The 16,899-nt window shown below is 40.5% G+C and overlaps 1 protein-coding gene across 5 annotated transcripts in view; it reads right to left on the bottom strand.

Annotated features, from left to right (window-relative positions):
- The window catches only part of diaph2 (diaphanous-related formin 2), a 327,687-nt gene that overhangs the window by 181,238 nt on the left and 129,550 nt on the right, over window positions 1-16,899 (bottom strand). For all 5 annotated transcript variants that reach the window (XM_028415521.1, XM_028415525.1, XM_028415523.1 and 2 more), the window contains one exon: window positions 13,221-13,332. In XM_028415521.1, the coding sequence (XP_028271322.1) occupies window positions 13,221-13,332 (112 nt within the window). The remainder of the gene's footprint in view (window positions 1-13,220; window positions 13,333-16,899) is intronic.

Genomic DNA, 16,899 nt, shown 5'->3' with positions numbered 1-16,899 from the left:
CCTGAACACCCACCTACAGCACATTCTGTTTACAAACATGTATGTTTGTGCCGTAGGTGGGCGTTACTTGTGACAAATTCCACCTGTACGCACAAACAAAACTACATTTACTACATGCTTGTGACAGGTGAGGTTTGTCTTGGCGTCTGTGAACATTAAATTGGAGGCACTCAAAATCCTATTAATGACAAGATGAAACTAAAAGTGGTTTATCACCATCCTTACATCATCCTTTGTACAGAAAACGTTATTTCACATCTGTATATCTGTAAACAAAGTTCCTATTCCTACCTTTCAAGCTGCTAGAACATCTGAACCACCAGCAATGCCATTAGTGAGAACAATGTGCCGGGAGTTTCTTTTGACAATGAAATGTCATTGGAGCCTGTTGTAGCTCTCATGCTGGTATCAGCGCCCACCTGTGTCTAACTATGTATCAGAACACCCTGGGGGTGACTGCATCGGATTCTACAAGGTACCACCACGTTCGAAGCACAATGGTGCACTAGCTGCTCTGCTGTGGGGCCCTTGGTACTTCTCTAATAATCTACCCAGCATGTGTTTATCTTTGTTGGACCAGGTTGTGTGGAGGAGGCGGTCGGGAAAAGGAAGGCAGACAGAATCCTGCCAGCCTGCATGTGAGGCGCCCGCAAATCCAGAGGGACTGCTGGCTTTGTGTGAGCGTGTGTTCATGTGTATGTGTGCATCTGAGAGACAGAAATGGCAGCAATACAGTTATGCCAACATGAGTTATGGTCTGACTTACACAGACACACACACAAAACATTTAATTGCCAAAAAAAAAAAAAAAAAAAGTCTCTCCCGAGCTCCATTGTGTCTAATGTGTTCAACGTTAATCTTACCCTTTGGGGACATTTGTTGTTGTGTTAATTACACACCACCAGGAGCCCTCATTAACACACATACAAACATGTGCATGCACCAGCACACACACAAACACACTATGTACACAATTTAGGTGGAGCAAGTCAAGGCGTAGATTAAGTGAGGCAGTCCAATATGGGAGAAGCGAAGCTAATGAAGCGTTTACAGACAGTGGGGCCATTTGAGACTTGCCTTTGGTCAAACCGTCTCTCACACCTTTAATGAACAAACTCAGCCTCAGATGTAGAGAAGGACTCGTGGGCCCAAAGTGGCCGGCATTGCCCTGCTTAGTCATCCACTACAGCGCCAGCTCATCACATCCTGCACACCTCTTTGCTTCCACCACTGTGCGAGCTTTAGTAATGCCAGTAGAGTAAGGCAAACTGCAATTCTGACACACAAACAATTAACCCCAGAGTACTTTCCCCGGCCCTCCTTCTCTGCCTGCTATCAGTGCTCATTACGATCTGCTACTCAGTGCAACCATTAAAACTGGTAAAAATGCCTAAAGAAACATTTACAAAAACAACAAACGCTTCTAGTTGTTTGTCTCACTCATTTTTAACTACTTTGGGGAGTACACAAAAAGAGGCAACTTGTTTTTTTCGCCCTCCTGGCGAGTGGACCACCCATGTCAGGGGCACAGTAATGGGCTACAAGGTGACTGGTATGCACCTGTCTTTCCCTCATTTTCTCCTAACGGCAGGACTTCTAATTACGTTGTAGGGGGGGGGCTCACACATTCAATTATGTACTCAATTATAGATACAGCTGTAGAAGATTTGTAAGAGATGTATGGCGTTTCCTTGGGAGAAATAGCCCCAGATTATTTGGGACAGATAACTGCAGGTAGGAACCACCTCTAAAATGAAACCCTCACTATCCGCACCAATAAGCATAGGAATGAGGGTGAATGCATGAAAAACATTGTAATGAAATACATTTTTTTGTGGTTGGTGACTGGTACAGGTAATATATATACATACAGATGTGTGGGAAGGAATGCATTCTCATCGCCATTCTTCAAGATGAAGTCTCCATTTCCGAGCCACTGAACTTTAATATTTTTTTTTTGGTGATATGCTCTTCATATTCACATCAGACATAAAATACCCAATGCATTTCACTGCTTGGTGTGATTAAAATTAAAATCAAGGCGTATCAATCCTCTCAGGTTAATTTGTCTTACACAGTACATCCGTGGTGTCTTACTATCCTGGGGATGCCTGTGGCCTCAGAAAGGTTAATAAGCTGCTTTACCTCAACACAGCTGGATTGGAGGAGAGTTGGAAAGGTGGAATGAAAGGCCAGGAGAGTAGAAACACCTTAATGCAAATCCACGCAGTCAAAGTAATCTGTCAAGTCTTTAAAATCACCAGCTCCCTACTTAACAGTCTTCAACCACAGCTAGACCTGTACTTCCCATGCAGCAGAAACATTTATGCACGGGCTCGACATCAGCCAGCCCTCATCCAGAGATGAACAGCTGGGGTCAAAGGTGATGTAGAGATGATGAAACACCTGCTGGAGTTCGTTCTTCAGTGCTCTGCCAGCCCACTGTGGATCTAATGTCAGCAGAGTCAATGTTTCACTTTAATGTGGTTGATTCAGTTCGATGTTACAGCTACAGCTTTGCCGTGCTCATGTATACTATAAAAGCAAGTACAATCCCCATGACCCTGACACTACTACTGATGTAGCTTCATTTTTACTGGTGTGTGTAGGTGGAGCAAAAGTGCAATAAGAGTGCAACACCAATGAAAGACCTAAAGCTTAGCATGGCTAAAGCCTGACTGTGGCTTCCAGCAGGTCCAGGCACCCTCAGAGTTTGTGTATTCTTTGTATGCTCATTCAGGCTGCGGCAGAAGCATAACGCACCTTTCGATAAGCCATGATTCACACTTACTGTACAGCATCCTCTGCACATTTATCACATTACAGCTTCGGAGTTTACCGCATTGTTCTACTGTGTGTTTAATGAAACATGGTCGAAGAGAGAGAACAAAGAAGAAAACAATCTGTAAAAGCTGTATTTCAAAGAAAGCATTCCCCCCTCAAGGCTTCAATACTGCAACAATAAAAACACCGAGCTGTGGGATTTATCTATAATTTCATCTACCCATAACTGCACCTGTACGCCTTGTTTTCTTGATTTAACACATCACATTTTAAATGATCGTTTCACAATTGATCTTCGTCAGACAAGACTTCAATACAACACACAGGAGGGAGTATCACCTATGCAAAAATAAAGATAAAACTGTTCAAAAATAACCATATATGCTCCTTAGATGAACAGATTCATTAACAAATGCTTTGAAAAGTTATTTTTTGCCATCCCTTGTCACTTTAAGAAAGACAGAATTGAGGACACTCTTTTACCTTAAAAAAACAGACAGAGATTTGGAAACTGATAGTGAGTATGTAAACAGAAAGAGACAAATATTCATGCAGACAATGAAACACAGACCTAAAATATGTATGCTGTGGATACTGTAGCAAGGCGGTGATAAGAAGAAGAAGAAAAAAAGGGAAGGTACTGACTTTTAGTTCAAGGAGATGACAGGGAGGAAAAGACAGTGAAGAGTACAGAAAGGTGGAGTGGGAGGATGGGGGAAGTAAGCACAAGCAAGGAGGAAATAAATAAAAGAAAAGGGAAAAGCAAAGGCTAACTGTGCCAATACATGTATCCTGAAGGGAACTGGAGAAGTGTAATGGACAGTTTATGTGCTGCTATAGAGAAGGTAGAGTTTAGTATGTGGAAAACCAGTAAAAAAGACTCAAATCGCCTGAAGTGTCTTTACACAAGAATCATTTTCATACATGTATTTTGTCAGACATGTATCAGTACATTTTTTTCCAATGTTGACTGGAGACTGACAATCTCAACCTCACATCCTCACAACTACACCAGTAAACACAGAATGGTCAGACAGACACATCTGGATGTTTGGCCGATGTCATCTGTCCACGGGACCAGCTGTGAAATCAGGATGTAGGAGAAGAGCTCATGGGCTATATAACCTGGGGGTTTGTGTCCCCTGTAGGGCAATTTCTTTGTTTTAGTTAAGTGCTTTATTCCCGTGGCGACCGTCACTTCCATTTCCTTTTTTTTTACTTGTAGTTACGGTTTCCTGGTGATGAGTGGCTGCACAATCTACAGCTGGCAGGCTAGTCTTACAATAGTAGACAGTTGGTTTGTCAGTATTTTAACATACAAAAATAGCTAAGGTTGCTATTTGCTAATTGCTAAGGTACAGGTTCTACAAAGTCAATGAGCATATTTCAAAAAAGCTGTCTCAGACTGAAGGCACTGTGTTTTACAAGCATTTGACAGCAACGCATTTTAATACAACTACATTTCACACAGATGAATTCTACACAAACGCAATCTTTATGTGTCACAAAACTTCCTAAAGTTTATGTTTCTCTAGTTCCAAGTCTCAACAATTTCACTTAAGTGTCTGTTTCTTGTGTTGTTTTGTTTTCAGCTTGTTCTTTCCCTTTTTCAGGTGACTGCAGATCACAAACTATAATCAGCCTGGTGTGTCTACCTCACTCTCTCCTTCCTTCATCTCAACCTTTTCTGTCTGTGCAGTAATTTACCTCACTGTGGCATGAGGAGTCATGATTGTTTATATTCAAGGAGGCACCATCTTGAACACGCAGGACTCTGATTGTTTACCTATCCTGCATGTGGCATCACGGTTGCTCCCCCACAGTTGTTCCCTCTCCTCTCTGGCCCTCTGCAACATTGGCTATGGGAGTGTCACCCCCACCCCCAGCCCACCAACCAATTCCACCAAAGAGGCTCGGAGACAAATTAAACTTAATGCCATGTAACAAACTCAGCAGGCTACGGTGCACAGTCAGACATTGTGTTAGCCAGTGGAGAAACGGAACCTTGTGTGCACTTTGTGATCTGTATGGAACTCAACATGGAGCCAGATCCAAAGTGCGTTTTTGAGGTTGGCGTTGGGCTACAAGTGTAAGATTTGGATGCTAGTAAAACAGTTGCATTTAAAACCGATGAATTAACAGCGAGGTAACTGCGTGGCCAACAGAGTTTGTGTTCGATCTCATTTAAAAGGAAATTATGAAATACAGCGGGTGGTTGGTGTTTGTAACAGCTTGAAAAGTGTTACCCCCCCCCCCCCCAAAAAAAACAGTGCTTGAGTGGGACTCATTTACTATCACCCGCATTTCAGTACAAAAACAATATGCATTTCCCTGCTATACTCTCATTGACAGATGCGATACAATACAATTTTTAATATCAAACAAAACTTTTGCAACTTCTTCATTCCTGTCTTGTCTCACTTTAAAAAATGGGCAATCCAGTGCAGCAGGCCATCCACACAGAGTACAGTGAACCATCACGCATCAAGCATTCCCTGTAAAACTCGGCTTGGTTCTTGTACTCATACTTCTGAGCTGGATTAGATATGCGCTCCATATTCTGCTGTCTGGGATCATGGGGGTGAGTTAATGAAGCTCCACCGGGGCTCTTCCATGTGAAAAGCTCCAGTGACAGTGCTGACATTGTCCTCTTTTTAAAAACGCAAGTCCCATTGTTAACAAGCATCCTATCACTCAATTAGGCAGGCGCACCGACACCGGATCAGATGGCACACAGGGAGACACACAAACCGACACACATACACACATACACACACACACACAAACACAAACTAAATATATACTTCCCCTTTGTTTAAAACTAAATATCACTTTTGAATATATTATACTAATATAGATTAATATTGCCTGAGGTTGGTTGTTATTGTGCATGATATAACAAAGACAGTCATATCAGTAAATGTCATGCAATGGTAATAGTGGTTCATATGAGTAAATACATAGCTCTAAATTTAACATTTAACTATCAAAAGAAGTTGTGTTTGTTATCTGTGAATGCAGTAAAAAGGTTTACAAACTTATTTTGCTACTCTGTACTTCAGAGACTTTTTATATCATGCCGTCTTTGCCCCAGACTCATAATTATTCAGGAGATTTCAATCAGAATTTAACAGATATGGGTAGTCAAGGAAACAACTAAACAAAGTGAGACAAACAGAATGAACTTACTCTACCATGAAAAGAGAGACAATGCTTACGCACAAACCTAAATATAAAAATGTAAAAGATAAAGTACCTTTGAGGGCCAGCAGAGAACAAGATTTAAAAGATATTACAGAAAGATTGACATATCCCACACTCATGTTAACAGAGATTATCCAGGGGAGTCAGCATAAAGGAAAAAAGATTATTATTTATATTTATTGTTGAAGAGACAGTTTTTGATGAACATTACACTGTACCTGAAGGCACATAAAAGTTAGCAGGGTGTAGACTAGGGAGGCTGTAAGCGGCAGGTATCAAAGAAAGCTAATATTCAGAGGGCTAAAGTTAAAGTGCACTGCGATAGCCAGAATGGCTCTCATCTGAGAAGAGAAGATTAAAATCAGTGGGACATCACAGCAAGGCAATATGAGGCAGGAATGAGAGGAAAAAAATCTCTGGCTTTCTCACACAGATGCACATGCACACATAATATAGTCTCCTACAATAAACCAATTACTTGTCATTAATATTTAAGGGCCTAATTTCCATTCATATGTACGTAATATATTAAAAACGTGCAGGGATGAGCAAAGAGAAGGCCTTACCCTGAGATATTCACAGTGGGCTAACTGCCCTGGAGAGAAACGAACATTTTGGGTATTTTATTGAGACAAATGTCTCCTGCCTCCACCAGCAATTAATGGCCTCCTTACTAAAAAGCAGTACAAATTTGAGGCCCTTCTTTTTTCCAAAACAGTCTAATATCCTCTTTCCCTTGCTTCAAGTAATAATGGGCATTTAACACAGAATGCATTACTTAGTGATGGAGATGCAAGGAAAGGTCTGAGGGGGGTCATCAAAACAATTTGCCAAGAGGACGCATCATTCCACTCAGAGTCTGATGACAGTTTACAAAATGAGTATGTGGTAAAATGCCAGTTGTGATCTTGTTTGTGGGAGACTGAAGCTGTTAAACAATGAGCCCGAGTGAGAGTGGGTGTCTTATTACCAGGCTGGCCTTGACTCCAGATGGACACCATCACGTCCAAAGAGGATGATTTCAGAAGGAAGCAGAGATAAGAAAGGAGAGAAGAAAAAAAAAAGCGTAGGATAAAGATGCAGCGGAGGCTTCCTTGGCGCACGCTCCATCCTCTCAATTAACACAATCAGTAATAAACAGCCACGTCCTCAAGGGACACATGGCAAACCATTAAGCCTGACTTCCCAACACTTTGACATAAAATATATCAAAAGCTTATCACTACACACTCACTATCAAAACAAGGCAGACTATTCCACAGTGGGATGCAGAGTCTTGAGTTGAGCTTAAACTCATTAAGCTAAGGCCCTTATTATATTGTAAAGGCAGAGGTTTATAATAGTCCTGGGATATGTTTTTTTTTCAAGAGCAACAAGCTTTGCAAAGGTTTTTATCAACAAGACATATTGTTAGTGCATGAATACAGCTTAACAGGATTATAATATTGTGAGTAGCTCTCATTGTTGCAACTGTGTGGTGCGAGCCAAAACTTGTGCCCATAGACTTGTATTGAACAGGCACTGTAGGGGCCACAGAACACAGTGTGCTGGTCAGCAACAGTTTTCTTGTCTGAGAGGTTACAGAGTGTCATGTGAGGTGGCCGACCATGCGTGAGTGTGTTTGATCTTGTGGCCAGGTCAGCCCTGATGTTAACAGAGTTATTAGGGGACTTATTAGAAAGAGTCAGAGAGCCAGCAAAACCCCCCACTGATTCCATCATTACTGCCGTTGTGGCCGGGTCATTACCGCCCTGCTGCTCGGGCTTTGTAGCAGGGATTGAGAATCTGCTGGTGTGCACACCACATTGGCTCAGTGGGGAGAGAGGGAGAGAGAGAGAGAGAGAGTGTGTGTTGTAGGGACAGAAGAACAGGAAAACGGGTGTCAGATTGAGGAGAACTCCTAAAGGACTTTATCAAATCCTTTGTGATGAGTGGAAGGATGACTTCAGCCATCACGGGTTTTAACCAAGTTACCTTTTTGGAGCTGACCTTTATAGCAATAACACAGTTTGACAGGTCAGAAAAAAAAGAAAAACCAAAGTGAAACATAAAAAAAAAAATCGTATAGATCAGAACATGTTTCAAGGCAAAAATCTGCCTGCACAATTCCTGAATGCCATTCTGTCTCTTACAGGCTCTGTTTTAGACCAATTTTTTGGACTATATCTAAATGTTGTAACTTTCCCTTTACCGAAAATACAAGAGGCAGAAGGATATACAGATAAGTTACAGCTCCGCATATTTAAACACCTCCATGAAAGAATGGTCAAGAAAAGCTCAAAGCCGTGCAGAACAAGTGCAACAAACAAAACACCAACAAAATAACAACACGTCTTCATCAAACTGACAACATGAGCCAATGTGAAATATGGTGCAAATCCTTACAACACAAGCAATGCAGAAATGATGAAAGTAGCGCAAATGACAACAGTAACCTTTCAGGACAACCACTGATAAGTAGTCGACAGTTCATCATTTTCACTTTTTTGTTGTTTATCCTACTTGCATCACATTTGTTTGTGTAGTATTTGCAGCTGATCTGGGTCACTCAGACATCTAACCTAAGGTAAAGATAAAGAATCTGAGTGATCTAAGCTTCTAGAAGAGATCGGTATGTTCCAGAGCTGCTGGAGTATTAATATAGAAAAATCAAATGCTAGGGATTTAGCATAGTGTACATAAATATCTTTATTGGACTTATGTTTTGTCTGCAGAAGTGTCACTAAACACCACAAACTTCCTTCAATGAAACCTTCAATGTGCTATGTATACACAGCTAAAATGTGTGTCTGTTTTGCAATTCTCACAGAATACTGACTTATTGCACACTGAGATATACAGTCTGGGCTTTTAGTTGTTGACGAGTGCCCTCCTTTCTTTGTGTTGTTCCTGCTGAGGAGCCCAGACATCACCATTACAAAGTGGCATATGCCCTTTGTCCATCAGCAATTGATGTGGGCAATGGAGGAAACATTTCAGAAGAAAGGGGGTGTGAAGTTTGCCAACATCAATCTTGTTTCAAATTGAACTGCAAAAAGTTCCAGCTGAATGAATTGCCTTTCAAATGCAGGAGGCCATGGCTACACGCATTCAATCCCAGAGTGAATCTGATTTGATCCCAAGAGCCGCACAAAGGCACAGCCCACTGATTGATAAAGCGAACTGAGGGGAGATGAGAGTTAATAAAAAAAAAAGAAAGAAAGAATGAGAGAAAGAAAGAGTCCAGTCAATGAAGAAGAGTGTAAAGAAATCGGGGAAAGCCGATTCAGCCAAGTAAATGCAGAAATGAAGGAAAAAGACAGGAAAAGAAAAGCAAAGACAAACTCCCTGAACACCAAATAAAATAACTATGACGCCCCCCTTCTCCTGTTTTTACACACAAAAAATGTGATTATGGAGGGGTGGTTGACTCGGAAAAAACACAGAGATGTCTGTGATAGCAGATTTTTATAGCTGTTTGTGTGGGTGGTAATTTTCTGATCACAAAGCTCACGGATAGCGTTCACAAAGGTGAAAAACCTGCCTCAACATCAGTGACTGAGGTGTGCCTGCAAATGTAACACCTAACTCACAGAAAATAAATAAATGAAATAAAACGTGCTACATTCTCCAGTCCTCATTTGTGATAACACTTTTAAGAAAGATTAGTTTATTATTTTCATTTTTCTGTGTAACCCTGAATTTATCATGTACACTGTAGTGACAATAGTCTGTTAATGTCCAATCAATAAACTCTATGTAATAGTTTAGGTAAGTTTATAAAACCTATTTATAAAAGATTTCAAAATATGTTGTTCATATATATTGTTTTATTTCTTTCCTATTTTGTGTATCATTTAGCTACTCAAACGTGATCATCAGTGAGGAGCATTGATGTAAATATAATGTGTTTTATGATTTATATTGACTTTTATATATCTATATATATAACTTGCAAAACAAATAAAAACTGCCAGTAGAACTTCATCTGTTACTTGTCTTTAATGAACTGAAGAACTGACATATGTGTTAAGTTTTCAATCAGGGTAAGAACGATCTCTTAATAAATGACAAAAACATAAAGAGCCACTTTTAGAAGATTGAACCCGAGCTTGAAATCCCTCTTGATTATCATTTCCTTTTCTTGGTAAAACTCATTAAACAGTAAGACTCATAAAAGCAGCAGGGGAGATGACAGTCTTGCATTCTCAGTTGTTTTCGAGGCCTCTGAGCACAATAAGCATCTGAAAATTGGGGGCTGTTAAAGTGATTCTTTTTTTTTTTTTACTGCAAAGTGTTGTTCTTCAACAATGCAAGTAACAAGCAAGAATCCCAAGGAATGCGGAGATAACAGAAGCCTTTTTTGCACCATTTTCTGGGGGCAGCTCTGCAGGGAAGGCATTTACACCTGCTTGCCTCATCTTTCACGATACACTAGGCCCCCAAAGTGTGCTTTACTTATAAATATCCGCATCTTGAGGCAAAGATGGAGCCGCCAGGAAGAGGCGGGAAAAACACAACCAACAAGTGAGTATGTGTGTTGTAAAATTGGTGACAATATCCCAGACAAATGAAGTGGATTTTCACCAGTGACTTGTTTGTCAAATCAGCAACAAGGATTTATGGTCTGTTCTGTAGTTACAACGAGAGAGGTTACCGCAAGAGTGGAAGACCCGAGGAATTCATCTTGCAAGCGGTGCCCTCGCCACCTGACTCCACCAAACGGCTTTAAACTTCACAGATAATCCGTTCAAGTAATGGGCTTGAGATGAAGGAAGACTCTGCACACATATAGGTCAGATTCAATGTGGGAATGATCTTTTAGACAAAATAATGTTGAGGCACACTTTTCCTTATGTGGAACGCATCCGACTATACTGCATGAATCATGAAACGCTGCAAAGAGGAAAACAAATGAACCACTATCTCATTTTAGGAAAATCCCATCTAGCACCTTTTTTTCTGCAATACCATCTACATCAAAGCCTTCTCATTGACTTTCAACTTCACTGGGAAGGGAGGGGGGTAGATATCAAACATTAAACAGCATTTTTCATTCATGAGCAAATCATGTTCTGTTTCAACAATAGAAAGAAAAAGAGCTGATTCAGTGAAGTCGCTGCAGGGGTAATTGATAGGGATCCAGCAAAGGTAACTCCCGGGGGAAATGCTGGATCATGAATTCCTACCCTGCCAGCGGGAACACGGACTATCTATAGAGCTTTTTTTTTTTTTTTCTAAACCCCACTGGGTGAGAAAGTGAATTTAATAAAGAACTAAAAAGGACATTTAAAGCTGAATTATAACCATGTGTCTGTGGAACTCCAAATGCTAAGCTGTATTTTATTTTAACAATCTATCTAAAAATGAAAATTATAACAGCTGCGCTCTGCAAATGTAGAGCTGATTTATGCTTAGTGTTAACACTTTCTTCCTCAATAACAATTTATCAATCAAATAAAAGAAAACAAAGAAAGCACAACTGGGGGCACTAGCGATGCAACAGAACTTTGATCTGATATGCCTATAATGTCCTCATTCTGACTGATATATACTCATTTATTAACACCTAATTGCAGAAAAAACATCAGGTTTACTGTACTTCTTTAGGTTTAAGTTTTTTATGCTGACATTACTTTAAAAAGCCTTTATTGGCAATTATGACTGTGCACTGTACCTTGATCTTTATGGATGCATACAGTACTTTAACTATACCTGCTTTATCCTGCAGAGAATTATTTTCCTCTTATATTAAAAAAATGAATTGTATATTATTTTTAGACAGAATGAGGAGTTTGGGAGGCATATGGATAAAAAAAAAACAAAAAGACTTTTTTTTTTTAACAGAAATACATTTGACAGAAAGAATATGATGTTGTCCATAGTTGCACACTCCTCCATTTTTGGAGTGTGTGTTGGGAAGAGAACATGGACAGGTCCTCAGGGCTGACACAGAGCTAACACCCCTACTGTTCACTAAATTAGAAACAATGATTTACTATTAACTAGTAAGCATGTATGTATATTGTTGCGAGGAGGCCGGAGTACCCAGAGAATCCCATCCCATCACTATCTTGCTGTGAAGTGCCTGCATCCCAATTTCAATCGATGTATATATAATTAAATGTGCATTGAAAGCTTTGACCTTCTGAAATTTCATAGGGCACATGTTAAAAAATATAGAATCTGGCACATATCCTCTGGTGAAAGACGAGCAGAGAGCATGGCGTGACTGCCAGCCCTATCCCTAGCACTTCATTAAGCTTTGCAACAACTGTTCTTTCCAACCCACAGTCTCCTTCCATCTGTATTATGCCGGCAAATCACCTTGCGGCAGCACAGGGAAAATTGCTATTTATTTCACAGTACAAAAAAAGAGATGAGACTAGTTTGTAGACCTGGAGGCTGTGAGAAAGACAAAGCAAGAGGGCAGGCTGACTGGTGTCCAAATAGACGGTGGGTATATGGGATAAGTTGGAGGATTCTGTACAGTTATGTCCACACACGCTGACAGAGCTCCGATTTGACTGTTCTGCGCTTGACAGGGCTCTGACTTCTCCCCTCCCACTGCTGCTAGAATTAGAGGGGTGCACTGCACACACATAAATACACACACATTCGCACACAAAGAAGTGGAAAACACTCAACTTGTCATTGGAGAAATACATCAAGTGCCTTCACACACACACACAAACACATTCCTCAATGTAAAAACAAACTTGCTCTGCACTGCTTGTGTTATTCATCAGTAAGTTAGGTGGACTGGTTGTGTATCTGAGAAACAAACTGGCCGGGACAAGTGAACTCCCAGAGCTTCCTTCACCATCTTTCCTGATGGAAGATTGGTCTACTGGACTGGAAAAAGCAAGAAGCAAACCAAGCATAGCGTCTCTTGTTTCGCACATATCTGTACCAACGTTGTGCACATCCACATGCACAAAAACCACACTGATGTGAAACTACTCAGTGATAAAAAGAACAAATACAATGTGCAGCCACATTCCCAAAGTCCCATAAAAAGACTGCAACAAGGGCACTGGCATCCCTAATTGGCATAGAGATCTGAATTGAGAGCATAGTGTTCAAATGCACTAGAAAAAGTGCTTGGTTTTAACATAATTAACATTTCAGTGAGAAAAAAAAATGTTGTCACAAGATGAAAGTATCTTGGCATCTATTGCCAGAGAGGCTAAATGAAGCATGTGTGCATAGATTAATTAAGGATGGGGCGGAGAGAGATGACACCTCCTTACCTTTGCTCTGTGAGAAGCTGAGGGAGAGCTGAGCAAATAGGTCAGGATTCTCAAACTTCTCTTCTTTGACTTTGATCCAGAAGCAATTCTCTGCCATTTCCTGTGGCACTATCTGCAATGACACAAGGATTCCATTATCACACCACAATCAGAAACTGTCATTCCACCAACCTGCCACTCAAAAGTTCTTCTCACTGGAGATGGGGTTTGTTAGTACTTCTGTGTGTGGACACACACATGCCCTTATGTGGCCTCCTACACATCTAAGCAGCGAACAGAACATGCAGCAGGAAAAAAAAAGGCAACCACCCGGGTTGAATGCATGTTTTATGTGATGATAAATGACCTGAACGTACTCACGCTGAGCCCGACTCAACAGCAAAAAAAACAACAACGGTGGTTGAATTTTTTTAAGTGACTGAAACGACAGCTGTGTACATGTTTATAGGTCCTTCTGCTGTTGTGTGAGAAAAAGAGAAATGTCCCGCTGAGATTTATCACCATAGTTACAAGGAAAATGGTGAAAAGGCTTGGCTTGTTGCCTGTACGCATGTTGTGAAAAGGCCACGCTTTGCTACTTTATATATTTATACTTTATGTATAAGTGGCGATACACACTTCAGCAAGAGATCATACCTTAAAATAATATCCTAAGGGCTGCAACACTCACGCCTCTATGGGCATCAGCTTTGTAACAAATGGTTTAACTGTACCTTATAAACTAAGTGACAGCTCGCTTGTCTGTAGTAAAGAAAAGTAGCCCCCACAGTATCATTTGCTGTTAGATCCTGTTCGATCCTGTCTGGATAATTAATTATCAGTAGTCTAATTAATGAAGTCACCACTGCTACGTCTAAATTTGCTGTTTAAAGTCACTCATGGGATCCTGTAGTATAGCTATGCTATTAGCCAGAGCAGAGAAAAAAGGTCTGTTAACTATCTGTGTGCCGAATACATTGACAAGACTTTTTTTTTTAATCCAAATTATTAGTAGTGACGTGTCCCTACCAACCCACCTACTTCAACACCCATGACCCTGAGTGAAGAAGACACATCAAAGCACCACGTCTTTGCATAGTGTCTGCCTACATAGACTTGGGTGAAACAGGAAAGCCTCCGAGAACGAAGCAACACGCTGAGATGACAGCAGGGATGCTTTCTAACCCCTCCTCTTTTCTTCCCTCTGAACTACTCAGCAGACAAGAAACAGCAGGAGTAAACAGAAAAATCCAGACCCACCTAATGTGTTGCAGTTATTACTAACTAATAATGTGTGTGACACTACGCTACTTCTGATGTACATCGGTGAAGTGCCATGGTGAGAGTTCCTAAAGTACTACTACTACTGATGCAGCTATTTTTTAGGGCCCGAACGAGGTAGTTGACCTACTGCACTGCTGCCATTAACCTCCTCCAAACCACAGTAATTACATAAAGAAAGGTGTCAGCACAACACTTATGCAACAGAGACCAAGCTCCAGCTGATACAGGCCAATCATTCCCAAGGCCATATAGTGATGATGATAAGAGCAACAGTCTTGCGGAGTCTCTGGGTGCTTTAATGGAGGCTTATGAACCGTTCAACCTGAGCTCGTTTTAGTGTTGAGTACAGATAACAAAGTGCCTCTGTGCTCTTATTTGCTCTCATGTAACCCACTCAAAGCCCTAGCAGGCAATCTGTCATGTCTGTGATAACCTAATACAGAGAAAAGGTGAAAGAGTAAAAGTAGAAAAAGCATCCAACACCGTAATGATTCATTCCTTAAATTTTACTCTATCATCAGCACCACTCTCACCGCTGCTATGACGACTAACCTTGTATCTGTTGTTAAATTGGAAGCAGCCTTTTTATGCCCTGTCGAGACACAATGATTTTAAAACAAAGACTAATTGTTTTGTTTTCTCATAAAAGTGCTGGTGACACACAGGTGCATGTTTTGCACTGTAATAAACTGGGCTGATTGCGAGGAGACGAATCTCTAAACACATGTCTGGTAACTTGAAAAGGTTTAGTATGTGGGGAAGTGATATAACAAAACAGCTCCAAACGAGGCTTTTGAAGGATGCTTTACAAACTTAAGAAACTTCTGCTTTGTGATAATAAGTTATGATAATAAACCAAAACAGAACAAAAAAAGGTCCTCATCACAGCTAAACACCACCCCACCAAAAACTGATTTTTTTTTTTGTTTTGACCAACTTAAAACATATTTCTAAAAGGAATAATAATGTCAGGAAAGAAAAGAGAAATTGATTCAGTTCTGCTGTCCTACATGAGAATTTGAATATTTGAGTACTGGAACCCATAATTACTACTAAGGAACCAATACAACAAGTTCAGAAACAGCCTCCTCTTCATGACTGATCCTTGATATGCTCCTTTAGTTTCAAATTTAATGTGAATTTTTTTTTAAGAATATTGGTCTTGTCTTGGATTCACCTGATTGGCTAAACACAGCATCTGGATGTTGTCTTTATTTCCTGCTGTTCTTAAATAAGCTCTGTAATACTACACTAGCATGTAATTACATAAAGGTTGGGTTTCTGAAATATAAGAAATGACCATGTTTGTGTATTGTTTATTCTGTCTCCAGCACAGTTCCCTACTCACTCTGCACACATGATTTTCTGTGTAAATTACTGACACACAAAAAATGGAAGTGCAAGCAGGAAACGATAACTGATTTATAATTCATTTAGCACCTAAACAAAGCTGACATTACCCTATTTGCGCCTGTGCTGGGCACTCAGGTGAGCGTCTACTGCTTCTGGCTATGGCTGCACTGCCACTGCATTTCCTGCTCGACTAGTGGACTTGTAATGTAATTGAAAACAATACATAATACATGGATGCACTGTCAACATATAAGTGTATGATATACTGCGTGTTTGTGGGTATACACATGGAGATATGTCACAGCAGTCACTACTACAGCTATTTTAATGTGTAGCTGTTTTAAATAGTCAACAGCTGCACACTCAATATTAAAGCCTTTTTCCCCTGACTGAACCTTACACTTGTTGGACATCTAGTGAGTAGAAGGTATGCGGGTATAAAATATGTTTTCTTTCCCATTCCTTCTTTCTACAACCAAATCACAATTGCTCCTGGCACACCCATACTTCCATCTGCTGCACCTAGAGAAGACAGACGACTCATGTCCCACTTAATCGACACAAGAGACAAAGATTGTTTTTCCTCAGGTGGTTATGAATTTCATTTGCATCACCAAACTACATTTCCTGCGGAGGCAAGGTTAATGCTCCTGCACATTAACCTGTTTCTGTGCTCTTTCCAGACAAAGGGCATCCACACTGCACTGCATGCGCACAAATCCTATATGCAACAACACACAGATGCTTCTCCAAAAAATGCCTAATGATATCAAGGCTCTACAACAACAAACCAGCCCCACCTGCTATTAAGAAACAAACAGACAAAAAATAATAATCAGTTGTTGTTTTCCCTACTGTTTACACGCTGGATATCATACTGTATGCTACACTATTAATATTTTCTACCCACTGCTCATGAAACTCCCACACAGAGTCGGGCATTTGCATACTTGGCATCTTAGAGAAGTTTTAACGTGAAGTCAACCTGTAACATGCTGATTTCAATCCAATAGTCAGTACTCCGTCTCTCTTCATGTCTGTCACAGTGTCTGGATGTGATGAA

Source organism: Parambassis ranga, chromosome 10, assembly GCF_900634625.1.
Source record: "Parambassis ranga chromosome 10, fParRan2.1, whole genome shotgun sequence".
NCBI lineage: Eukaryota > Metazoa > Chordata > Actinopteri > Ambassidae > Parambassis > Parambassis ranga.
Note: the sequence above shows the minus strand (reverse complement) of the source record. Positions and strands in the feature narration are given on the sequence as shown.